Genomic DNA, 27,704 nt, shown 5'->3' with positions numbered 1-27,704 from the left:
CTTCCAGAGAAATATCTGAGGCCATGGTCATGCCTCAAAGCTTAAAATATTTACATCACAACAGGCGAGTTGGATTCAGCATTACAGACCTTTGTCTGTAATGAAGGAAGAAACACAAAGCACAAAAACCTTTAAATCACACTTATAAGGTTTAATAATAATAATAATAATCTCTCGTCCGATTTGAAAAGTCCAAGTCAAATGTCAAGTCAAACAAGTCACATTTACTCAAATGCTGCTCTGACAACCTTCTAATCTGACTCCATTATCTCTTTTGCAGCACACACACCCCTTCCACGTTCACACACTTGGACCGTCTGGCACCCTTTCCCCCTCACACACTGTCATCCTTGTCACACACTCTGCCACAAGTGGCACCCCCACCTGCGAATTTGTTGCCACGGATGCCTCCAGGGAACGACTAAACGCTCGCAAACTCCTCTGCCACATGGTGCGAACTGCTGTGACACTACACTGCTGAGGCTCATCACTGAGGAGCGCTGAGAGGTGGGAACGCTCTCACTCCGAAGACAACACCTCGAGTGTTTCATCTCGAAGGACGGGCTCACGTTTCTTTCAACCAAGTTCGTGCGGAAAGGTGTGAAAAATATCAGAGCATTGTAACCATAATTATACACCAAGTAACTAAAACTCCACGGCGAAATTTATTTCTTTGTGGTTAAAGTGAAACGTTAACATTCATGTTATTTTATTGTCACGTCACGTAAACCACAAAAGCAGCATTACGCAGTTATCCGACAAAATGCATCATCTCATCTCATTATCTGTAGCCGCTTTATCCTGTTCTACAGGGTCGCAGGCGAGCTGGAGCCTATCCCAGCTGACTACGGGCGAAAGGCGGGGTACACCCTGGACAAGTCGCCAGGTCATCACAGGGCTGACACATAGACACAGACAACCATTCACACTCACATTCACACCTACGGTCAATTTAGAGTCACCAGTTAACCTAACCTGCATGTCTTTGGACTGTGGGGGAAACCGGACCACCCGGAGGAAACCCACGGGGAGAACATGCAAACTCCGCACAGAAAGGCCCTCGCCGGCCACGGGGCTCGAACCCGGACCTTCTTGCTGTGAGGCGACAGCGCTAACCACTACACCACTGTGCCGCCCCCTTTTTTTTGTATTTTTTTTTTCATCCTTGGTTGGTTCAGCAACACGCGCCGCCATTTTGTTTTTCTCTACTCACGGTATATGAGCGGATATCCTAGTAGTAGAGTAGCCAATCAGAGCGCGTGATTGCTCACATCCAGTGAATGTGGAGAGAATAATTTCTGATATAAGGTATCACCTAGGAATTTGGAGAAATATTAAAGTACAATTCTGAATTTAATCACATTGTACTTGAGCTGCTGCACCACCTGAATTTTCTTTCATGGGATCAATAAAGGAATATATTATCTTCCATCCATCCATTATCTGTAGCTGCAAATCCTGTTCTACAGGGTCGCAGGCAAGCTGGAGCCTATCCCAGCTGACTATGGGTGAAAGGCAGGGTACACCCTGGACAAGTCGCCAGGTCATCACAGGGCTGATACATAGACACAGACAACCATTCACACTCACATTCACACCTACGGTCAATTTAGAGTCACCAGTTAACCTAACCTGCATGTCTTTGGACTGTGGGGGAAACCGGAGCACCTGGAGGAAACCCACGCGGAGAACATGCAAACTCCGCACAGAAAGGCCCTCGCCAGCCGCTGGGCTCGAACCCAGGACCTTCTTGCTGTGAGGTGACAGTGCTAACCACTACACCACCCCTTATCTTATATCGCATTAAATAGCATTATATTTAACTGCATAATGGTGCTGGCACATTGTGTTCATTCAACTGAGCTTAAAATGTTTGCAGCTGATTTTTGTTTGTACTCAGCATCTGGTGCCTCTCGTCTCAGGGTCCAACAGTCAGTGAGCACTGATGGATTCCAACTGCCCTGATACCGCTTTTCCACGGTCGCAATGTCCTGGTGAAACCTTGCACCATGGTCCTCACTGACTGCACCAAGATCAACAGGGAAGAAGTCCAAGTATGAATACAGATGACAAAATGAATTTTGAGCTTCATGACTTGTTGCATTTCATGGTTGTGTATGCTTTAAGCATGTCGTCAGGCAGCTCTTTGTAGCTTGGCGCTCTGTGGTTGCCAAGAAAATTCTCAACAACATCCTTAAATGCCTTCTGTGCTATTTTCTCTGGCCTTGGTAGCAAGTTTTCGAACTCCCCATCATCGATGACCTGTCTGATTTGTGGAGCAATAAAAATGCCTTCCTTAATCTTGGCATCAGTTATTCTTGGAAACATCAAATAGTGAAATCCATCTTCTGTCTTCATTGCTTTCAGAAAACTTTTCATCAATCCGAGGTTTGTATGAAGAGGAGGTATACATATCTTTGTTGGGTCGACACGTGGTTTATGTGCTACAGTTTTCAGCTCTGGGATGAAATGCTTATAGAGCGGCCGGGTTTTTTTTTTTTTTATGTAACATGACTCTATTACCCCATTTCCACTCACACTGGAAATCATATATTTAACAGTTATTCCACGAAATCGAGTCGTACATGAGCTGAGAGCACCAAGTCGGCTATAAGCCATGTATGACCAGATTGAGTGGAATAACTGTTTTATTATATCCACATTCACTGGATGTTGAGAAACAGAGCATTTTTATTTTCATTTTTTACAAATTCAATGAACAAAAACTTTATACAAAACGTCCGACAAAATCATTTCTGCTTAGCGGACACGTGACAAATTGCATACATGCGTTAGCCTAGTAAACTAGACCCACCCGCCTAGCGGCCAAAAATATTTTTTGCCTGCGAGTGGGTCTAGCCTCGCACCATATCAACAAAGCACCCCGGGCATCAAATCGTGCCCGCCAATCACAATGCAAGGTTTTTGTTTGGATTCTTTGGGCGGGCTTTTGCAGGAGTGATGACAAAGCTGCGCGACGCTGGAGAAAGCACAACAGGAAAGATGGCTACGGCTAGTGAACAGCGCTCGTTTGACTCCGCTTTGGAATCAGTTTTAGAAGAATTAGACTTGGAGTTTTCGTTGAAACATGAGCAAGAAGAGGCTCTCCGCTCATTCCTTTTCAAGAAGGACGTTTTCGCTGTTTTGCTGACCGGCTATGGCAAAAGTCTGATCTACCAGCTGGCTCCGCTCGTAGCCAAAAGGATGGGGCTAGTTTGTGCAGTACGAAGAATTAATAAACAGCTTTGAAACATTGCTTTTTGATTGTTTCTTATTTTCCCGTTATTATAAAGGTCCCATGGCATGAAATTTTCACTTTCTGAGGTTTTTTAACGTTAAAATGAGTTCCTCTGACCTTCTTAAGTCACCCCAGTGGCTAGAAATTTCATAATGTGTAAACCAAACTATGCCCAACATTTGAGAATGACGCGTCAAAACGGCGCGTTGATAAACCTCTTCCCTTGCCTACGTCAGCAAGGGAGATGATCCCCACGCCCCCCCCTGGATTCCCACCCACTGTATGGATTGCCCGCCCAGCTCAAAAGTTGCCACCAAACATGGAAGTTGCGCTGTACATGGATGTGACAACACAGAAAGGAGTCTGTTTTTACTGCCGACGGGAGAGCCCCTGAAGACGCAGTGGCTTAATTTTATTTACTCCAATAATACGCCGTCGAGTCTACCTAAGACGGTGTATGTTTGTCGGAAGCATTTTCCTGATGAATGTTTCCACAACTTGGGACAGTACAGGGCAGGTTTTGCACATCAACTGTCACTGAAGCCTGGGTCCGTACCAAGCATCCCTGCCGCATCAGCCACAAACACCGAACAAGTAAGTGTATAACTGTTAAGTCGTTTTGCCGTGTTTTAAAATCGGTGCCACGTTAGCCTTGCAATGGCTACATTAGCTGTGCAGCTAACCGCTTCCTGCAGTTAGCCAGGTACTCTGCGCTACAAAACCAAAAAGCATGCAGCATGCTCTGTTATAATAGCCAATCAAAACAGTTTTTACAAAGACACCCACATTCTTTTTTTTAAGTCACTCGTTCATTTTATTTGTTTGTTTGTTCAGTAAAAACCCAAACATTTGTTGAATTTATTTTATTTCCTCGCGTCGCACCTTAATGACGTCAGCGCGCGGTATTTTTCCCTTCGCGGTTTGTTCCTTCTCTCTCGCCATAGTAAGACACCCACATCCGCTTGTTCTGACCCACTGGAGGTAGCGTCACAGTGCTGTTAGCCAATCAGAGGTAACACGTTTACATGTCATGAATATTAATGATAAGACCCACCCCCACCCTCTACCCTTCCCCGCCTCCTGCTTCTCATTAGCAAAACGACGCACTGGGAAAAGCGCTGAAATGGGGCTTTCTCCCAGGAGGCTATATCTATGTGCAGAGGGTTCATTTCGAGAAAGGCTGCGGATATAACATCCGGAAACCTCCACGAGCCCGTTTAAAGCATCAACAAACCACCATGCCATGGGACCTTTAAATTTAAGGGAAATTATTTCACCAAACACCACTAAATAAAAATAAAAACTCTCAAAAACAGTTTAAGCAAACCCTTGAAAAACACTTGAAAAAAATAAGAGTGTATGTTAAGTATGTGGTACAGACTCCAAACTTGTGGTCATTATCTCCAAACTTCTTAATATCTAGAACCTGTTTATTAATTAATATGCATTTTGAAAAATTATTTATTTCAAGGCCTCCCCCACTGCTTTCTGTCGCTCTGACTACGTCACAGTCACTGTTGCGCTGATTGGTCAGAGCGTTGGCCTATACACACAGAGACAGTTTGAAAGACAGCGGGTTGTTCCACCCCCACCCTTCGGAAATGTCTACGAGCGAGGCCAGACTAAATATTCACATTTAGTCTGGCTTGCCAGGCTATACATGCGTAGTAAAATATTCAAATTTGACAAGATAGCTTTAGACATTTATTTAATTCTTCCTTGGACATTTCAGTTCTATAATTTTCAAACTTCTTTGAGCTTTTGAACCTAAAAAATTTCAACAAATTTTAATGCTTAATGATGAAGAATGTAAACAAACCGGCGAAATGACAGTCGCAATTCGTGAAAAATGTGATAATAATAATTCTTGAAAAATAAAAATAAGATACATTCTTACTATCAAATACTTTCATTCCATATTTTATTGCTTTTTTTTATCTTTTGGGGGGTTTTGTTTTCGAGTAGTTTTTACTTCATCCTCGGTTGGTTCAGCAACACGCGCCACCATTTTGTTTTTCTCTACTCATGGTATATGAGCTGATAGCCTAGTAGTAGAGTAGCCAGTCAGAGCACGCAATTGCTCATATCCAGTGAATGTGGAGAGAATAATTTCTGCTATTATGCTGTAATGGTGTCATGTAGGAATGAGAGCAAAATGGCATAATTGAAAATGCTAATCTATCCCCTGGAGACCTAGTAACATTTACAGAAATCTTTTGTCATGGTTTCAGTGGGAATTAGAACCATCAGACTTACGTGTTGTGATGAGTAGTATGAGAACTACTCGTACTGCCTCAGTATAAAGAAACCGGCAGCAAACTCAAACAACAAAAAAGAAAAAAACATCAGCAGATACAAGCAAACGTTTGCTTGAACAAAACAAATGTTCAGAAACAGGGAGGGAACTCTCTCAATAGAGACGTGATGCAGCTCGACTCGTGTCATGTTGCTAACATCTCAGCTTGGGCTTTTCACAACAATGGACTCGCCGCCTCATGAGTAAAGGCCAATTTATGCTGACAACGCAGTCCTCGCAGATAGCGTCGCAGACAGTGTCTGCGTAGCCCCCCCACCTTCGCAGACGCTCTGCGCGCACCTCCCAAAAATTGTGACCACCGCAGAAGCCTCGCAGACAGCGTCGCAGACAAGAGGGCTCTGATTGGTCCACTCTACATCCGCTGTACACGCACTTCCGCTTCCCTACTTTCCCGGTTTGGTTTGTTTTCACGACCGGCATTTTTAAAAACACGAGCGAAGATGGAGCAGCACGAAGAGCGGTTGATTGAGGAAGTACGTACATCTATACGACTCCAGTTCTAGTCATTATAAGTAACCGGAGGATAAACACTCCACTAACCACACCCACCAACTACTCCTAGCGACTTCGCGCCCCCTTGCGTTGTGGCGGTGAATAACATCGCGCACGCCTATTACTCCCCGCTCAAAGATAAATTACAACTGTCTGCGAAAAGCTATCTGCGAAAGCCTTGTCGCAAGAGCATGCAGAGGCCTTTATACGTCATATCCGGTCTTGCATGTTTTATGTCTGGTGGAGGTTCATGCTCTGGAGCATTCCTTTAAATACAGTCAGATGGGAATACACAATATTTGTTACTTCACCGTTATAGAAGACTGAATGGGAATACAAATTTGTTATCTATTCAGCGTTGTCTTTTCCTTACACAATAACAGATTTCGTATGTGAAAAGGGCTTTTAGCTCAGAAAAATAAAACTTTTTGTATCTGGTGACACCAAACCACATCTTTGTCAGTCGCCCCTGACTAGGTGCTGGTTCACAACTCGTTCAACTTGCAAGCCAGCTGGGAACCAGTTTGCTTTTCCATAGCTCGCGGTGCTAAGGGAAGACACGTCATTACGTCGCTGTATACGTCAGTTACGTCGCTTCGTTTGCATAAACCTTGGCGCGAATATCGAAGCTAAAACAACACGGAAGAAGCAGCAGCAGCAACAACAATAATAATAATAATAATAATAATAATAATAATAATGGATGAATTCGCGTTTGTACAGCTGCTGCTTCTCGTCGCTTAAAAATGGCGATCTTTCGCGGTCTTGTTATTGTTGTTGGTCTTAACAACTCCGCCCCCCCCCCGCTGACGTAAGCGGTTCTTTCCTCTGGCCCAGCAGAGAGTTGGTGCTAGCCTGGAACCGGTTTTTCTGGCCCCAGAGCCAGTTCTTTGTCAGTGGAAACAGAAAACCCGGTTCCAAACTAAGCACTGGCCCCGAACCAGCCCTGGAACTGCTTTGGTGGAAAAGGGGCATAGGTCATTTAATTCTGGCTGAGTTATCAGAGGATAGCCAGGTGTAAATGGTTCAACATCTGGATCAGTGCCGTTTTCCAGTGGTATTTTTTATCTATAGCTCATCTAGGCTCCATGTCTCTGGTGGCTTTGGTACTGGCAAACTGTCATCATGTGCCACTGGTCTCGTGGCTGAAGGCAGATTGGGGTTTTCAATAAATGTCTTATTTTAAGCAGAGAAGCCAGATTCATTGGTCAGAAAGGAGTAACAGTCCATCATGTGATCCTTCTGTTCTCACGATATCATTGGGACTGCAAATGGCATGGCTCCCAGGTTGACTGCACAACAAATGTGAGAAGCCCAGGGTTTGTCTTGGTCGCCAGTTTTACATCCAAAGTAACGGAAACAGCTTTCTTTGTGGGCAATATACTAGTAGACTTCAAATATGATGGGGAATCACAAAAAAATAGGTTATATCTACAAAACGGTATGTGATAGCGATATCATTTTCCTCATCAGAAGCCCAAAATCCATAAAATACATGCAAAAGTAAAATCTTCGTTGTCGAGCGTTATTGTGAAATAAAATCTGTGTGTGACATACAGTACCAGGCAAAAGTTTGGACGCAGCTTCTAATTCAGAGTTTGTTTGTTTGTTTTTATTTATTTATTAAAAGACACGTCTTCGTGCCTTAAAGTAATGACGCATGTCGCTTTTCTTTACTTAGTTGAGCAGTTCTTGATATAATATGCACTGTTAAAAAAGTCAGTAAAATGAACAGTAAAATTCTGTGAAATCACGACATAAAAATTCATTTTTTACAATAAATTTTACAATTTAATTTAATTTACAATAAATTTTACAATTTAATTTAATTTACAATAAATTTAATTTAACAATTTAATTTAATATAAATTTTACAATTTAACCAAAATACAGTGATATTGTGTTTATTTACCAGTATGATGCTTTATAATGTCGAACCGAAAATTATTGCAAATTTTAAAATAAAAAATTTCAAAAATATTGTATTTTGTTGTGGAAAACACACTTTTTTGTATTTTGTACAGAGAAAAGTTGTATCCTTCTCAACAACATCTCATCTCATTATCTCTAGCCGCTTTATCCTTCTACAGGGTCGCAAGCAAGCTGGAGCCTATCCCAGCTGACTACGGGCGAAAGGCGGGGTACACCCTGGACAAGTCGCCAGGTCATCACAGGGCTGACACATAGACACAGACAACCATTCACACTCACATTCACACCTACGCTCAATTTAGAGTCACCAGTTAACCTAACCTGCATGTCTTTGGACTGTGGAGGAAACCGGAGCACCCGGAGGAAACCCACGCGGACACGGGGAGAACATGCAAACTCCGCACAGAAAGGCCCCCGCCGGCCACGGGGCTCGAACCCGGACCTTCTTATTGTGAGGCGACAGCGCTAACCACTACACCACCATGCCGCCCCTTTAACAAACATATATTTTGAATTTTTATTTTTAAGAATTTTACCGGGGACGTCGTGGCTCAGGTGCTATGCGATTCTGACCCGAGGTCGTTTCCTGATCCCTCCCTGTGTCTCTCTCTCCCGCTCATTTCCTGTCTCTACACTGTCCTATCCAATAAAGGTGGAAAAAGCCCAAAAAATATCTTAAAAAATTTGTACAAAATTATGGGACAATCTGTTTATTTTACAGTTTAACACTGTTGTAACTACTATTTGGTCAGTAAAACTGTTTACATGTTCACTGTATTTTATACTGAATTATTCTGGCAACCACAGCTGCCAGGGTTTTTTTTTTGTAAAAAAAACAGATTTTTTTTTTTACAGTGTGGGTCATTATAGTTGTGGTGTGGAATAGGGCTGTTTACTGTATGTTTGTTATTTACTATTTTATTCTCAAATGCATTACGAAGACGAAACTCATCCATTAATTAACTTTTGATGAGGCACAGTTGTTAATTGAAAAGCATTCCAGGTGACTACCTCATGAAGCTGGTTAAGATAATGACAATAGTGTGTATAGTGTCATCAAGATAAACGCTGACTACTTTGAAGGATCTAAAATATGAAAGATATTTTTTAACACTTTTTTTGTTTGCTACATATATACTTATTGACTGAGTGGGAGGGCCGGATGGGAAAATATTTGGCTTGAGCTCATGCTGTACGGACCTTGGTGCGTTTGGTCCGTACAAATGACCAAGAACTAAATATTTTCCCGTCCGGCCCGACCCAACTCAGTCAATAAGCATTTTATCATATGACCTTTTTTAACTAACATACACAGTGGAAATCAATGAACAACGATGTGTGAGAAACGAACCAATCGATTTTTATTTGATTGACAGCATAACGTTTATATGCTGAATCACCTTTGCACAAGTTTGAAATAACAATTTGACTTCTATAAAATGCAACTGGCTTTACTGTTCTCTCGAAATGAAAACGATTTTAAGATAACATCGTTAGTAAAAGTCAGTTCAAACTCGGATCAGCTCATGGAGACAACATCAATATGAGCCTATTAAGCCTACACAAAAGAACTTTGATTTGAAAACAAAATAGAGTCGAGTCGGCAGTCGAGTCATTAGGTCTGTGTCTGATAAATCATCTGGATAATAAAATTCGCTTTCGCTGTGCTCAGTTGTGTCGCTCATTTATCAAAGTAACAATTCAGAGCAAAATGAAAACGGCGGAAGCGAGGGAAACAGGTCCGGGGCTGCATGCAGCTTTTTCCACACTGGATTCAGAAATCCATATCTGCCCAGTCACATGACTTTTCCCAATGGTTTTATTAAGAGTGCGCATGCGGGTCCGTACGGGTCATATGATAATTACTTCACCTGCTACGGAGTAAGCGGGGCGAGGTGTTGTTTTCGGTCGGGTTTTTTTGTTAACGATATTACAGGAAAACAGCTGGACCAATCTTCATGAAACTTTCAGGACAGATGGGTTTTTGGTCTCAAATAGAACCTCCAACATTTTGAGGGTCATCCAGTCAAGGTCACCAAAAAGGCCAAAATCGTTTTTGTTGTGTCTACTGCCTCATATACAGGCGTTAGCCATTATGTCATCGTGCTGTAAGAATGTAAGTGTAACGATCGCACACTGCGCATACGCGTGTTCTGATTAAAATGGCCGGTGAGTGTATACAATTCGGTTCACCATTCGAAATAAATGGACTAGACTAAAGAAATCACTTTCAGACATGTTTATGCTTATTACAGAGGGAAAGTGCGTTCCACTGAGCTCTAGCACCGGGCCATTTCCGGGAAATAAGAGTTTGGATCATGGCGACAGCGTGTGTGTGTCAGCCTCGGTTCGGAGGTTTGAGTTTCGAAAACTGTAAGAGGTAAGAGTAGAATAATATAAAGTACAGACACTTGGTATATTTTACTTCTGTGATTTTTAAATTGTTCATTTTTGGATTGTGTTTCATTTTTGTGGCTACTGCCTCATAAGGGGTGTTCACACGGCACATATTTGCATCGATGCTGCACCGATGTATTTTGTTGCGATATATCTTACACCGGTGTAAATTTTGTGGAGCGTTCACACGTCACAAACCTGCTTACTAGAGAGAAGCGTGTTAGCACCGGTGCAGCCCCACTTGCGGTCACAAGGCAGTTTTTGCGACCGTGCTATACGATAGTAATAATGCGGAAATGAAATATGCACATGCGTGAAAATGTACTTCCTTTTCCCGGTTGTCATGGCATCACCAAGCGCCGGGAAAACAACGTGGATGAAGACACCAGTGTTGCCGGATACTGCTGACGTTTTCCAGCCCAAAATATGTTCAAATCCGCCAAAATGCACTTAAAACCGCCCAATCTGGCAACACTGGAAGACACGCAGTTCTGTTGTTGTTGATATTCGCCATTTTGGAAGCGCAAAATACCAGGATGCAAATTATGCAATGCCCGTTTGTAATCAGCTCTCTTCACGCGTAGCGAGTCTCCCCCTGTAGCGTTCAGACGTCCCATTTTATATAGGTGGTGCCCCGCAAACTAGCATTTACTCCGGAGTAAATTTCTTAAACCACCTCCCGAGCAGGGTTAGATTTACGCCGGTTTAAGCAGCTTTCAGGTAGTCTGGTTAACACCAGACCATATCACAAGTGAAATATGGTCTGGAATCCGCCTATTGAATTTCTCGTAGGGGAGGTGTGGTTTACGATTGTCAACGGCCGTTTATTGGACGTTGCGAATGTCTATCATTTGGCGTATACGTAGCCCATGGCCAATCATGGCAGTTGTACCCAGTGACGTAGTTAGAGTGACGAAGAGGCGAAGAAGAGAAGGAAAGAGAAAGAGAAGGTAAAACAAAAATAGGAAAACAATGGCACCGAACGATTACTGCCGTTTGTGCAAGACAAATATGAGAGAAGCTGGTTTGGTTAGTTTGGTTCGTATCACTCGCCGCCATGTTAAATGTGATCCGTAAACAGTCCCAAATAAACTACAAGCTTCCGTTTGTCGAGTAGTACGCGTCACCGTCTTTCCACCCCTCCCCACTCTCTGATTGGCTCCCTAACTCAGGCGAGCCTTTAGACCATAGTTTCCATGCTGTCTTTTCAGATCGGAACGATTGTGCAAAGCAGCATGGGATTTCCCAGGCTAGCTTTCAGGGGCTACACCGGTATAACTTTGTACCATGTGAACGCTCTACCGGGGCAGCCCCGGTGCTACACCGGAGTAAAAGTTGCCGTGTGAACACCCCTAAAGAGTAAATATATATGCTGTATTTACTGTATGGACATGGGATCAGAAAACTATTTTATTTATAAGCAGTAGCCACATGGACCCATAGGATACCTATTTTTTTTTTCCACGATATCTTCCTTCATATTCATCATAAGCACTACCGGGCGAGGTTTGTTTTGCCTGGCGACACTTGTTCTATATATGTTATTTCATGGTTATGATGTCTTCAGTAACGTCCTACAATGTAGAAAATAGTCACAATACAGAAAACCCTATGAGTAAGTAGGTGTGTCCTTTTGCACTTTTGATTGGTACTGTAGCTATCATTAATTAACAATTATTTGCTGAAGGTGAAGTGAATTTTGGTGAATAATAACCGAGACAAAGTCAAGGTTATTATTCGTTGATATTCACCGAGCCCGAGATGGATAATTGTTTTCGTATAAATACACGGGTGATTATTTCAAAAGTTTTTTAAAAATCATATTAAAAAATGATTTATTTCAAACTTCAAAAGCAGCACGCGAATGTAATAACGGCACGACGCAGACTTGTGTCACTTATCTACGCCGACTCACATAAAATACTTTATATTGAAATCGATAAAATAAATCCCAATCCCACCTTACATTTGAATAGTTTTAGACCAAACTTCGTGGCATCTTTAGTGCTTTTAGGAACAGCATTTTCTTTCATCATTTGTAATTCTTCCTCGCTTACTGTGACGACGCGATCAGCCGCCATTTTGCCGAATCGCTCAAGATGATTATCGAGAAATAGTTCGAAATTCTCGACCAATCAGTGCGCACGATTTTATATAATCGCCTGTGTATTTATACTAAATATGTATATACAGTAATTAAAATCAGAGTGCTGTATTGGTACCACAACTGTGGTTCGATTCTCGAATCTGATTGGTCAGAAGCTGTGCACTGTTTTTGTATAACCACATAAGAAACACCGTCACATGTTCAATAGGTTTACATTAATGTGCGTGTTTTAGTATGTTGTTGTTTCTGTAGTAACAGCTCATTCACATAATCTAAGACTAGTAATAGTTGGATTGGTGAAAGCAAATCTGCTGATGTGGTAATGTTTATTGAACATATACGGAATGAGTCTCAGGTGTCAGTGCTTTGTAACAGTCCTGTGCTTTGCTAAGTTTCTTATGCCCCTTTTCCACCAAAGCAGTTCCAGGGCTGGTTCGGGGCCAGTGCTTAGTTTGGAACCGGGTTTTCTGTTTCCACTGACAAACAGGGATGGCAACAGGAAAATTTTATTTCAGCTGAAACTCCGAACGGGGGGTTCAGGGGGGCAGAGCCCCCTTGAAGCTTTAGCCTTTTTAGCCTCTTCTACCTATTTTCTAGCCATTTTACATGTATATTGTGTGAAAAATACATGATAAAAATAAGTAAGTATCTAAAGTTTAATAGAAAAAAGACAACTTACTCTGACTGCCCCAGGCATATTTACGAAGTGCAATAACATCCGAGTGTTTCTTGACCTTAGAAGCATGGTCAATTAATGCCACACAGCCACGGGATCCGTAGTTGATCACATCGTTACAATAAATGCAAAATGCTTTGCCAGGCAAATCGCACTTCTTGATAAACTGTTCAAGCGTCTCGCTGATCTCCTCGATCTTTTTTCCAAGTTTCACTTTCGTAGTAACTGTCCGCTGTAGCCAATCCCAACGAAATTTGTTCTTGACATTTTTGTCAATTTCAGCCACCGATGCTTCTTGATCTCGTGATAAAAACTTCATATTTCCGCGGAAAACAATGCTCTCAAAACCTCGTGCAAGACATTTAGCTAAAGGCAAAATGGCGGCCAGTGAAATGAAACATGCTTTCGCATTGGTTGAATCCTTCACTTCGCAACCAATCACAGACTCGTTTGCTTATTTTCATTGTTACACTTGATATAGAAGCTTCCGTTGTTCGCGAGACATGTGGTTTCGATACGATTTGACACTAATCTCGGTAGCAGCAATAAAAGTTAGGTACCTAACCCCCCCTAAAACTTTTCTCTACGTATTTAGACGTTCCACAAAAATGATAAAATTGAAATTCGGCAGAAAATTGCCATCCCTGGACAAAGAACTGGCTCTGGGGCCAGAAAAACCGGTTCCAGGCTAGCACCAACTCTTTGCTGGGCCAGAGGAAAGAACCACTTACGTCAGCGGGGGGGGTGGAGTTGTTAAGACCAACAACAATAACAAGACCGCGAAAGATCGCCATTTTTAAGCGACGAGAAGCGGCAGCTGTACAAACGCGAAGTCATCCATTATTATTATTATTGTTGCTGCTTCTTCCGTGTTGTTTTTGCTTTGATATTCGCACCAAGGTTTATGCAAACGTAGCGACGTAACTGACGTATACAGCGATGTAATGACGTGGCTCCCCTTAGCACCGTGAGCTATGGAAAAGCAAACTGGTTCTCAGCTGGCTCGCAAGTTGAACGAGTTGTGAACCAGCACCAGCACTGGCCCCGAACCAGCCCTGGAACTGATTTGGTGGAAAAGGGGTATTAGTAAAGTCTTCAGGACAGAGGAGTTTCCGCTTTCTGTTTATTGTTGCTACATACGTTGTAGCTGAAACTAATTTGTCAGGGGCGTTCCACAATATTAAATCTATGTAAAAAGGATTCGAATGCATGATTATTACTAAATGAGACATTGTAATCCTCTGTAAATCGCTGTAGTGTGAGCAGGATAACACGGTTAATCCACTTTTGAAGATGGGAGGAGAGGAGAGGAGAGAAGAGACGACTATTTCTGTATGATCACAAGGTCCGTCATGTGTTCCTCTTTTGTTATGTTTATGTTTGCACTGTTTGACCGTTTGGCTAATGCTGAAGGTATGTTTCATGGTACATTAGGCGAGGACTCACCTGGCGCCCAGGTGCTTCTCTTCGAGCTCGTATGGCTTGACGAACCACTTGCCGATGCGCACAAAGTCTTTGTCCATGAGGCACCTGGAAAGAACACAGAGGAGCGATAAATTACTGTACTTTCATTAAAAGGGTGTTGTTTCAATCAATCTCCATGAAGTGATGAGTTCTAAACTGCTTTACTGATGAATCACACGGTGTGTGACGTTTAAAGCAACTAGTGCCAGAAATTCTGCTCAACTAATCTATTAAGTATGAATAGATTACACAGAAATTTACAAGAAACCTATTATAAATGTGAACTCGTCTGGGTTACAGAGGAAGGATGACGGGAAGCGTGTGTGTGTGTGTGTGTTGTTTATAACATTACCGTTCCAACAGGTTGTGAACAGCCTTGAAGAGGAGTGTCCTGCACTCGTAGGAAAGCCCACATTCCCACAGTCCCTCTTCAACCACTGCAAACACAAACACACACACAATACAATCATCAGTAACTGTAATGTCGCCAGTTTGATGGGTTGTGCATTCTGAGATGCTTTTCTGCTCACCACGTTTGTAAAGAGTGGCTATTTAGCAGTTATTCCACGAAATCGAGTCGTACATGAGCTGATAGGCTGAAAGCCGTGTACGACGGGATTGAGTGGAATATCTGTTTTATTCTATCTACATTCACTGGATTTTGAGAAACAGAGCATTTTTATTTATTTTTGGGCAATTCCATGTAAATGTCAACCTCACCATGCAAAAATAAAGCAACATGTAATACATCAAAACCACTCCCAGAGATATCACCTAGGCCTGTATTTTACAGATGTGAATAAGTTGAACCAATTTGTAACCAACCTAATGTGTCACCGTCAGTCTTTCTTTCTTATAATGTAAACCCCAAGCTAAAATCAACTTTGATCATGTACAATTCTATATTATTGCCACAAGCCACAGAAATGTATGCTAAAATCCACAAAACAGCAAAACAATAGCCATCCTAAATATTATTTAAGAACTTTGATAGTTTTAGCTGATATTTAGAGAGTTTTTCAAAGGGTTATGGTGGTTAAATTGCTGATTTTCTAAACATATGCCATGTCTATTTCAGACGCGTCACATCCATAACGGAATTTCGTCACATCCATAACGCTGACTTTTCCTTCCGAAACTCTGCATGAAATACAAAATATTTTAAACAAAGATTTTTTAATATTCACCTTGGACCCCTCTATCAAATGGATATCTCCATTTCGACATTAGGTTTACAATTTCACAGAGTTTGATAAAAATGTACAGTCACCCAAGAAAAGTGATACTTTTTCTGTCACATCCATAACGCATCTTTTATTGGCGTTTTCTGGCACGCCCTAGATGTACTATGGGAATTGTTCTTGTTCTATCACTTCTCCAGTATGGTACAGCCTTAAAATATGCAACACCTGTTTAAATACTGGGAGACAATAAAACATGCACTGGGTCATTTGTTGCCATTTTGAGTTCAAGTGTCACGTCCATAACGCTGGAATTGCTCTTTTTATAAATTCGATCAATAGCGCTGTCGCCTCACAGCAAGAAGGTCCTGGGTTCGAGCCCCGTGGCCGGCGAGGGCCTTTCTGTGTGGAGTTTGCATGTTCTCCCCGTGTCCGCGTGGGTTTCCTCCGGGTGCTCCGGTTTCCCCCACAGTCCAAAGACATGCAGGTTAGGTTAACTGGTGACTCTAAATTGACCGTAGGTGTGAATGTGAGTGTGAATGGTTGTCTGTGTCTATGTGTCAGCCCTGTGATGACCTGGCGACTTGTCCAGGGTGTACCCCGCCTTTCGCCCGTAGTCAGCTGGGATAGGCTCCAGATTGCCTGCGACCCTGTAGAACAGGATAAAGCGGCTAGAGATAATGAGATGAGATGAGAAATTCGATCAATTAAAACTTGATACAAAACGTCCGACAAAATCATTTCCGCTTCGAATGTAAACAAACCGGCGAAATGACAGGAGCAATTTGTGAAAAACAATGCTACAATAATAATAATAATAATAATTCTTGAAAAATTAAAAAAAGATACGTTCTTACCATCAAATACTTTTATTCCATATTTTGTTGCTTTTTTGTATTTTTGAGGGTTTTGTTTTCGAGTACTTTTTATTTCGTCCTCGGTTGGTTCAGCAACCCGTGCCGCCATTTTGTTTTTCTCTACTCACGGTGTATGAGGTGATAGCCAATCAGAGCGCGCGATTGCTCATATCCAGTGAACGTGGATAGAATAATTTGTTACCGGAGCCTTCTTGTCAGCTCAAACCAATCTTGACATTCTCCTTTGACCTCTCTCATCAACAAGGCGTTTCTGTCGCAGAACTGCCGCTCACTGGATGTTTTGTTTGTTTGTGGTATTGCACTGCTGCCACATGATTGGCTGATTGGATAACTGCATGAATAAACAGGTGTACAGATGTTCCTAATAAAGTGACCAGTGAGTGTATACGCTGTCTTTATGCCATAAAAACACACTTTCTGCTGCTTAAACATATTATTATTTAGAATAATATAATAATAATAGAATGCATACATGTCAACCTATATGGAATGTCCGTATTTTATACGGATTTGATTCAATAAACGTAGTATACAGGCATATAAATAAAGTTATACGGATTCTTTAAAAAAACTTCAATATTTATTTAGAGCTATAATCAATTCCCATGATGATAAAAGAGCACATAACATTTACAAACGTACTGTACACCACAGACAGCCAGTAAAGAGTCTTATGAAATCGCGCGTTATCTTGTGGTAGCGAGACTTCGTTCCACTTTTGATCATGCGCACGCCGCATTGCGAGAATCCCGCCAACCGTGAAGTCATAGACATATAAATATAGACGCCGCCTTCTGCGTAGACTCATACGTCATCCTCGCCGCCATATTGGATGTGGCAAAGTGGAGATTCTTCAGCCGTCTCTGGTATAGCGTCTAGACAGTAGCCGAGAATAAAGATGCCTCATTCATGTGCTGCGTTTAACTGTACCAACAGGTTTACCGTCCAAACGAGATCACATGGGATTACCTTTCACAGGTGAGACTGGAAAAATACTTTTCATTGTATTTGGTCATTATAACGTAATTTTACGAACAGATTTTCCTGACTTTGTGGCTAATATGAAATCTCGCGGATAATAGCCGCTCGGTGAAACCTGACTCCAAACAACGAAGTATTTCCTTCGTAACTACGCTGATAACACTTTGTGTTTTTGTCAAACATTGGAGCTTTGTATTCATTCTGAAGGTTTATTGTTATTAATATTGAATAAAAAGTACGTAACTGGGATATATCATTGTTAATTATCATTCAAATTTTAGGTAAATTATTTTAATTTGCATCTTATACGGATTTTATAAGGGAAATACGGATTTTGGAGGTTGGTTATACAGGTTTGATTGACCAAAGGTTGACATGTATGAGAATGGTGTATATGTACAACTAGCTCCGCCCCCAAGTATCATTAATTCTTTGAACAGGAACCAAAACCCTAACAGATGGAACCCTTAGCACAGCACTGGTGTTGATGGACAAACGCACTCTGTGTGTGTGTGTGTGTGTGTGTGTGTGTGTGTGTGCAGTGGAAAGATCCTTTTGTCCAGCCAGTACCTGGAGGGCATTTTGCTGATTTTGTGTGTGTGTGTGTGTGTGTGTGTGTGTGTGTGTGTGTGTGTGTGTGTGTGTGTGTGTGTTTGCTTAAAGGGTGGTGGCAAGCACATAAAACTTGACAACGATACACACCAAATTATAAACACAAGCACCACCACACACCAGGGTCTGCATAAATATACAGAGATTAGCATATTCAGACAAATATCTCACTTAGGTGCATATGCATAAAAGCATATGCATGAAAACACACACACACACACACACACACACACACACACAGCGGGTGGGCAGGAGGGGCCGGGGAAGGGTTGCTACACGCGCATGTCTCTGAAGGTGGCTCAAGGGTTGTCATGTTCTTTTTGCTTTGTTGATATTTCCCTCCATTTTTTTTCCCTCTCCACGCCAGAGTGAATGAAATTTCCTTACTCGCCAGAATTCCCCTGTAACCATGGCAACACGGCCAGCGAGAACACACAGATCCTCAACGTTCGTTTTTCGACGCTGCCCCTCCCTCCTTCCTCCGCTGCTTCCAGCACTCCTGCTGCCTCTGTCTTCATCTTTCCCTCACACTCTCTCTCTCTCTCTCTCTCTCTCTCTCTCACACACACACACACACACACACACACACACACACACACACACACACACGTGTGCACACACTTCTTTTTTTCCCTCCACAGTAGATTTTTCATCATGATCTTTCACAGATCCTCTCTCTCTCTCTCTCTCTCACTCTCTCTCTCGTGCCATTAATGCCAAGTCGTCATCTCACTCCATCCTGCCATCCTGAATTAACATTCAACACAACACATTACACAAAAATCACAATCCTAGTAGCCTAATGGAGCTAAGCAAGCATATGGGATGAAACTTTGCCTCGCAAAACTGCTTAGCAACAGAATGCCTCACTCCTGTACACATGATATAAATACACCAGGTCCTCACAGGAGAGCAACAGTGCCGTGGTTGTAGATTTAAACATTTTGCTAACTGCGAATTTCTCACAAGCCATCAACTTCAATTTTATTCTCCTGAAGCTCCGTAATCAATAAATTGCAAATACAATCGACTCCCGAATCAGTGGAATCCTTCAAAACAATGGAGCAAAACAAATGTATAAAATAAACACTGCACATAATTCAGGTTTTCCACGCATCTCATCTCATCTCATTATCTCTAGCCGCTTTATCCTTCTACAGGGTCGCAGGCAAGCTGGAGCCTATCCCAGCTGACTACGGGCGAAAGGCGGGTTACACCCTGGACAAGTCGCCAGGTCATCACAGGGCTGACACATAGACACAGACAACCATTCACACTCACATTCACACCTACGGTCAATTTAGAGTCACCAGTTAACCTAACCTGCATGTCTTTGGACTGTGGGGGAAACCGGAGCACCCGGAGGAAACCCACGCGGACACGGGGAGAACATGCAAACTCCGCACAGAAAGGCCCTCGCCGGCCACGGGGCTCGAACCCGGACCTTCTTGCTGTGAGGCGACAGCGCTAACCACTACACCACCGTGCCGCCCCAGGTTTTCCACTCAAACTATAAAATAAGAAATGTATGCTGATCGTTCCTATAACATTCTCAAGACATTTTCTCTCTAGAAACATGTGTCGCTATCTGCGGCCAGGTGCTAAGGTTGCAAAATTGGTGAACACTGCTGGGAGGGATGACATGCTCTCTTTCCTGTCAATCACAGCGAAACTAGCCAGTCGTGTGCTTCTGAGAGCTCGTGTATGAGGAAGATGGCCGATAGCACTTTCCCTCGCAGGGTGTTCAGAGGTAATTCTCGGAACAGCGAGAGTCCCAGGCTGGAAATTCGAGTGCAAGCGGCCTTTCTGCCAATTTTTTTTTTCCTTTTCATTACGTCTGCCAAGGAGATTATTTTTGGTGTGGTTTGTTTATCTGTCTGTCAGCAGGATTGCACAAAACCAAACCGATTTCCAAGAAACTTGGTGGAAGGGTATAGCATTGGCCAAGGAAGAACCTGTTGAATTTTGTAGCGAATCTGAGTCACAGGCTGAATCCATGAATATATTTTCACTTTTGCTATCATTGCGAGATACGGCATTTGGCCTTCGCAGAAGTCTGTGCATTGTTGAGCAACATACATCTTAAAACCCAGTTAATGGCACTAATGGCCCTTTTCCACTACCCTTTTTCAGCTCACTTCAGCTTGCTTCAGCTCACTTCAGCCCGACACGGCTCGCGTTTCGACTACCTCAGAACAGCACGACTCAGCTCGCTTCAGCCCTGCTTAGCACCCAAAACTCGCACGGTTTTGGAGTAGGGCTGAAGCGAGCCAAACCGAGCCGAGTGGGGCTAGGGGCGTGAGGAGACACTCCCCTGTGCACTGATTGGTGAGGAGGCGTGTCCTCACGTGCCCACACACGCCCCGCGAGCACGCTGGAATCTGTAAACACCGTAAACCTGGAAGAAGAAGAATTACGAATTACGAGAATTTCTGAAGCCTTATGCGCCTCGCCTCATCTATACGCTCTTGCCAGTATCTGTTGGCGTTGTCGGTGACAACAAGCCACAGCACCAAGACCAGCAACACTAACGACTCCATGTCCTCCATGTTTATTGTTTACTATCCGGGTCGTGAGACTACCGCTTAAAAGATCACTGATGTCACTGTTTGCGCCGCCTAACGACATCAGGTGACATCCACCCACTTTCGCTAACTCCACCCAATGTGTCCACCCACTTCCAGCCAGCACGGTTCAGCGCGGTTGTAGTCGAAATGCAACTCCAACAGCCCCACTCAGCCCAACTCAGCCCAACTCAGCACCGCACGGCTCAGCCCGACTCAGCCGCGTTGGTAGTGGAAAAGCAGCATAAGATTCAACAGTGACAAAACATAGCCAGTGTAGAAATATGATATCTCCATATCACGATCCACATTCACGGGTACCAGTAATCCTCTGGGATACACGCGTAGGCACATAATTCCAATAGTTTTGGAAAAAACATACCCAGACGTATAAAGTGGTCACGGTTGCAGATTTGCACATCATAGAAAAGTCAACTGTTGTCCTTAATGCAGGTCCTTGGTTACCATTTTTCTTCTTTCGGCTGTTCCCATTAGGGGTCGCCACAGCAGAGCTGTTCCACATATTTGATTTAGCATAGGTTTTACACCAGATGCCCTTCCTGACACAACCCTCCCCAACCTATCCGGGCTTGGGACCAGTACTACTGTAAGTATGCACTGGCTTGTGCAACCCCACTGGCTGGGTATTTTACCTAATCTGCATGTCTTTGAACTGTGGGGGAAACTGGAGCACCCAGAGGAAACCCACGGAGACACGGCGAGAACATGCAAACTCCATACAGAAAGGCCCCCATTGACCGTGGGGTTCAAACCCGAAACCTTCTTGCTGTGAGGTGCCACTACACCATCATGCCACCCAGGGTCCTTGGTTGCCATTATGTTACTCAAACTTCTAACTAGCGGCTTGCTTACCAAAATAACGTTGGGCTTGTGAGACATTACTTCATGGCTTAGCCTACAGTTCTTTTCAGATTATCTCCACCACTTATCAGAATTCTGATTTCTCTTTTCCTCTTCTTTGCTCTTTCTTTTATAGGTTCCTAGGCAGGTCTGATGTCTTCATTTCTAAAAGTGCAACAAATCAAGCTAAACTTGCACAAGTCCCACATGTTATCAGATAAAATAGTGCCCCCATTAGACAGGGTATCTGGTATAGCATTGTACATTACCCATCAGAGGATTCGTTGGAATTCTGTACTTTAAAATTTGACATTTTCATAGACTCGGTCTTGGCCTTCCTGGGACCCTTCTCGAAACTTGTGGCCCTATGCAATTGCCTGTCCTGTCGCTACACCACCGGGTATGTTACGCAGCCCTGTGACACAGCAGTTTGCAAAAGATGCATTTGTCCAGCTTCACGTGTCTTGGAGGAAAAACGTGTTAGCCTTCTCCCTCCCCCAGTTGATAGCTGTTGTACGACAGAGGAGAGCTGGCTGGTGGGTGGGAACTGACAGGTGACCAAATTGGAGAGAAAGAGAAAAAACATACCTGGTAAGAGTATTACAGAGGGGAACCATCAGGGCCTTCTAGGCCTTCAGCGAAGCCCAAACATATCAGCATTTCAAATGTTATGTTTAATTTCTTTCATTCATGCATAAGTTCATGATAATTATTCTCTTCTAATTTTAATTTGGCCTCATTTCCTATCAAATTTGCTTCAGAAATGAAAGCGTTACTGTCCTGAAAATATTAAAATCGAGTTATCCAATGAGATTGTTTTGTTTGTTGTTTCTAGGCAGAGCTGCTCACTCATTGGTTAGGACTTCACTGCCGGGACAGAAGGCCATGGCAGTGTACGTTTATATAGGAAGCGACAGATGAATTAATCAATCGGATTTTGATTTATAGTGGGAGGGGCCAAAAATTTATCGCCCTCGGCCTACTCGAAGGCCAATGTGAGCTCAAACGCGAGTCGTTCATCAGTAGTGTTAACGAATGCTAATAAAGCGCTCAAGCTAGTGCTATCGAGAGCAAGTAGCACAGGCTAACGACCGAGAAACGAAGATTTCTGTCTCCAGATGCTTCTTCCACGCAGCTCACTACAGAATTTTTCACTCAGACTTAAGTATTCATTTCCCTATGTAATTTACTTATGGCCCTTTTCCACTACCCTTTTTCAGCTCACTTCAGCTCGCTTCAGCTCACTTCAGCCCGACACGGCTCGCGTTTCGACTATCAAAAACCAGCACGACTCAGCTCGCTTCAGCCCTGCTTAGCCCCTAAAACTCGCACCGTTTTGGAGTGGGGCTGAAGCGAGCCAAAGCGAGCCGACTGAGGTTGGGGGCGTGAGCAGACACTCCCCTGTGCACTGATTGGTGAGGAGGAGTGTCCTCACATGCCCACACACGCCCCGCGAGCGCGCTGGGATCTGTAAACACCGCAAACCCGGAAGGAGAATAATTATGAATTACAAGAATTTCTGAAGCCTTATGCGCCTCGCCTCATCTATACGCTCTTGCCAGTATCTGTCCGCGTTGTCGGTGACAACAAGCCACAGCACCAAGACCAGCAACACTAACGACTCCATGTCCTCCATGTTTATTGTTTACTATTCGGGTGGTGAGACTACCGCTTAAAAGATCACTGAATCAGTGACATACAGAGCATCGTGGACGAGTTCGCGGAGCGCAAGGCTCGTCGTATGCCCTTCAAATAATGTGCGCAGTAGGCTATTGATGTTTTATTATGAGCCATGTACAGTATGTCGCCTAATGTTTTTTTGTTTCTGAGTTACATGTTCGTTTGAAGGACTTAATGTACAAAATAACATAGTTGCACCCCGTAGTGTTGAAATTGGTAAACACAGTGCATTCAGTGAGGTTTGCACCGCCCTCCTTTTATTTCTGACTCTTCCTGTCACCGTTGCAACCTCTGAGCGCTCATTCGTATGCCCTTCAAATAATGTGCGCAGTATAGGCTATTGATGTTTTATTATGAGCCATGTACAGTATCCTAATGTTTTTTGTTTCTGAGTTACATGTTCGTTTGAAGGACTTGATGTACTAAATAACATAGTTGCACCCGGTAGTGTTGAAATTGGTAAACACCGCAGTTGCGGACATTTTGTAGCCTAAAATGATATGATAAGCTTTAATAAAGGGCCCGGTCATTTGCCCCGCCCCCGGCCCGGCTCTGACTTGTTCCGCCACTGTCACTGATGTCACTGTTTGCGCTGCTTAACGACATCACGTGACGTCCACCCACTTTCGCTAACTCCACCCAATGTGTCCACCCACTTCCAGCCAGCACGGTTCAGCGCGGTTGTAGTCGAAATGCAACTCCAACAGCCCCGCTCAGCTCGACTCAGCTCGACTCGGCACGGCACGGCTCAGCCGCGTTTGTAGTGGAAAAGCGGCATTAGTCAACAACTACACGCAACGGAGCTATCTGGCAGGCTGCCGCTAATCCCTCGCAAAATCCTTTGCCCTGTTGCTTTTTTAGTGTGTCTGGCTAAGTTTTGGCTGAGCTCAAGTCCAAGCTCTAATAGTAACGGTTCGCCACTGGAGTATTAGTGTAACAGAAGAAGACAAATGCAGTTGGTGAAACTAGAAAATGTGAAAACAGAACTTTAAAACTTTGTATGTTGGGAAAAAATCCACTATTCAACGTCATTGCAAATGCAATTGATTTTTTATATTAATATTAATATTTGCTTTTTGTCACAAAGGACCAGTAATTCTGGAGCTGACTTTATGTATGTTCATGAACGGTGTACGGTATGTGATGCACAGGATATCGTGTCACGTCACAGGGTCTCATCACCACACTCCTGTATTACACCTAACCCCAACTTCAACCTCATCCTCAGAAGCCAAAAAAATGAATATTTTGCTCTTTTTTTTCCTGCTTCAAATAAGGATGTACTGTATATGAGTGATTCCACGCTTATGGGTACTGAAATAGGGACATGAACTTATTCACCTAAAACCATTTCTTTTTTTACCATCAGGTCACAAAACATGTAATCTTTAATGAATGATATGTTAAAAGATAACTTTAATTTTCTGAGATGTAATAAAAACATATTTATATGCCAAAGTCAAGCCTATGAGTTCCAAAATGATGTCTGTTACATTACTTCTGTTACGATTGTCCATCTCGCGTCTGTTACAAATTAATTACAATCTAGCTCTATACCATGTTAATCTTATTGAAAGAATGTGTATGTTTATTCTACTACACATGTTTATTAATTATATTTGCTAAAACATCACCTTCCCATGTTTCAAAAAGTAATTCTACATTGTTAAAATTGAGAATATATATGTCCACAACACTTCTGTTACGTTCTGACTTTGGCATATAAATATGTTTTTATTACATCTCAGAAAATTAAAGTTATCTTTTAACATATCATTCATTAAAGATTACATGTTTTGTGACCTGATGGTAAAAAAAAGAAATGGTTTTAGGTGAATTTTTAAAAATAAGTTCATGTCCCCATTTCAGTACCCATAAGCGTGGAATCACTCATATACATTTAGAAAATTGTTTAATTTGTCCTCTTTCTAGAGATACAAACTCATCCTCAGTTGCACTGTCATTTTCCTGACCTGATCTTTCACCACGATAAGATTTTCCATTACACGTGTGATTCGATGACTCTCATTTATGTTCCACTGATATTACATTCACAAACGTATGTAAAGTGAAGATCAGGGGGTTTAAATACAAGGAAAGTGCCCTTCATTTGTGCTTGAAATACAGTATGATCATTAAAACATTTTTTAACTCTTTACAAACGTCCGAATACGTTTAACAACTCGTGCTTGAAACATTCTCCTCTGTGAGCCATGCTTTACACAGTAGATTAACAAAAAAAGTACACTTTAGTTCATTTACACATCATCCCTGTTATGTGAACTCAATTATTTTGTTACCTGTTAATTATAAATAGTGTTTATTATATATAGATATTATATTATATATTTAGATTACAGATAGATATTGTATAATACAGATCTTTTAGACATTGTGTATAATCTCGGTGTTGTATATGATGTAGATTTTATATAATAGTAATACTAGTTGTCATAGATTGCATATTTATTATATTGTGTAATGTCTATACTGTCCATACTGCACATTACATCTGCATATATACATTTTTCTTATATTACATATACATAGGGGGCGGCACGGTGGTGTGTTGGTTAGCGCTGTCGCCTCACAGCAAGAAGGTCCAGGTTCGAGCCCCGTGGCCGGCGAGGGCCTTTCTGTGCGGAGTTTGCATGTTCTCCCCGTGTCCGCGTGGGTTTCCTCCGGGTGCTCCGGTTTCCCCCACAGTCCAAAGACATGCAGGTTAGGTTAACTGGTGACTCTAAATTGACCGTAGGTGTGAATGTGAGTGTGAATGGTTGTCTGTGTCTATGGTGGGGTTTACATTAGACCGTATCAGCGGATCATCAGATTAATGTTTTTAAAAACGATTAGCGTGCACACAGCAACGCCAATACACGATTAGCGTGCACACAGCAACGCCAATACACGGATACGCTAATCACATGACTAATTCGGCACGTAAGTTGAAATGTGTCAGTGCGGCTCATCGCTTCCTCCTCAGCGGCTGCGCTCCAAATCACTCCGCCCTGAACAGCAAGTGCCCTCTGGAGGGTGCGCACTCCGGCCCTGCGCAGCTCACAGAGCGCGCGAGTGAAGCGCACGAGCAGTGATTCGGGACTGAGCCGCTGTGCGCAAGTCACTTACCACTTGCAAGTGGAAGGATGGCAAGCCTAAAGACCATCATAACTACACAATGGGCAGTATTTGCATCAGTATTTGCAGTATTTTCATACTTTTATACTCTTTAATGAAAGAAAGTCCGCGCCGTTTTTCAGCAGTCGTGTCACATGACCAACGCCAGCGAATCAGGAAGGTGGATGTCACAGTGACGTTGTCCAATGACGACGCCAGCTAGAGCTCAGCACAGCGTATCCGCGTATTCTCAATGTTTACACAGCACCGGAGCTGACACGATCTGGGTTGAATACGTGGACCCTGGCGGATTCCCGTTTCCCGGCGTTTCCAGGCGGTTTAATGTAAACGGACAGTGCATCCGCGAAGAAAACGAGACAGATACGGTCTAATGTAAACTTGGCCTATGTGTCAGCCCTGTGATGACCTGGCGACTTGTCCAGGGTGTACCCCGCCTTTCACCCGTAGTCAGCTGGGATAGGCTCCAGCTTGCCTGCGACCCTGTAGAACAGGATAAAGCGGCTACAGATAATGAGATGAGATGAGACATATACATAGCTTACATTAAACAGTTATTCCATAAAATCGAGTCGTACATGAGCTGATGGGCTATAAGTCATGTACGACGAGATTGAGTGGAATAACTGTTTTATTCTATCCATAGTCACTGGATTTTGAGAAACGGAGCATTTTTATTTTTTGCAGATTCGATAAATAAAAACCTCATACAAAACATCCGACAAAATCGTTTCCGCTTAGAATTAGTGCTGTCAAAAATGTCGCGTTATTAACGCGTTAACTTGACTCAATTTTAACAGCGATAATTTTTTTATCGCGAGATTAACGCTCTGTGACATGATGTAGGTTTTTCATAAGCTTTTGAAACTGCCAGGAACTTGGAACAGAGACTTTGCTTAGAAAAACAATAGCAGCTAGACTGTAATGCCACGCCCCGCACAGCCAAAGTCCTCTGCCCTCCCCCGAAGAGCCACGGTGCTCGGCTTAGGTTTCGTTTTCCCATCGGCGGCTCCAGCCCGACTTTGCAGTGGCTGTGACAAGACGTGTTATGCTCTGGGGGTCCCTTTTATTCCCTTGGGGGGGGTGCTTGCGCTTGTCTCAGAGCGCGGATCTCCATCGCGCGCTCACTTCGGATATGCAAATGCTTCCCGTTACACACGATTGCTATGTCAATAAACATCATTTTGCCAAT

General features: G+C 43.0%; 1 protein-coding gene across 6 annotated transcripts in view; it reads right to left on the bottom strand.

Moving 5' to 3' along the window:
• The window catches only part of LOC132875645 (mediator of RNA polymerase II transcription subunit 13-like), a 232,009-nt gene that overhangs the window by 85,074 nt on the left and 119,231 nt on the right, over positions 1-27,704 (bottom strand). For all 6 annotated transcript variants that reach the window (XM_060912571.1, XM_060912574.1, XM_060912573.1 and 3 more), the window contains exons 3-4: positions 14,976-15,060; positions 14,606-14,689 (exon numbers count right to left, since the gene is read on the bottom strand). In XM_060912571.1, the coding sequence (XP_060768554.1) occupies positions 14,606-14,689; positions 14,976-15,060 (169 nt within the window). The remainder of the gene's footprint in view (positions 1-14,605; positions 14,690-14,975; positions 15,061-27,704) is intronic.

Source organism: Neoarius graeffei, chromosome 28, assembly GCF_027579695.1.
Source record: "Neoarius graeffei isolate fNeoGra1 chromosome 28, fNeoGra1.pri, whole genome shotgun sequence".
NCBI classification, from domain to species: Eukaryota; Metazoa; Chordata; class Actinopteri; order Siluriformes; family Ariidae; genus Neoarius; species Neoarius graeffei.
The sequence above is the reverse complement of the archived record's forward strand: the minus strand, read 5'-3'. Positions and strand labels throughout refer to the sequence as shown.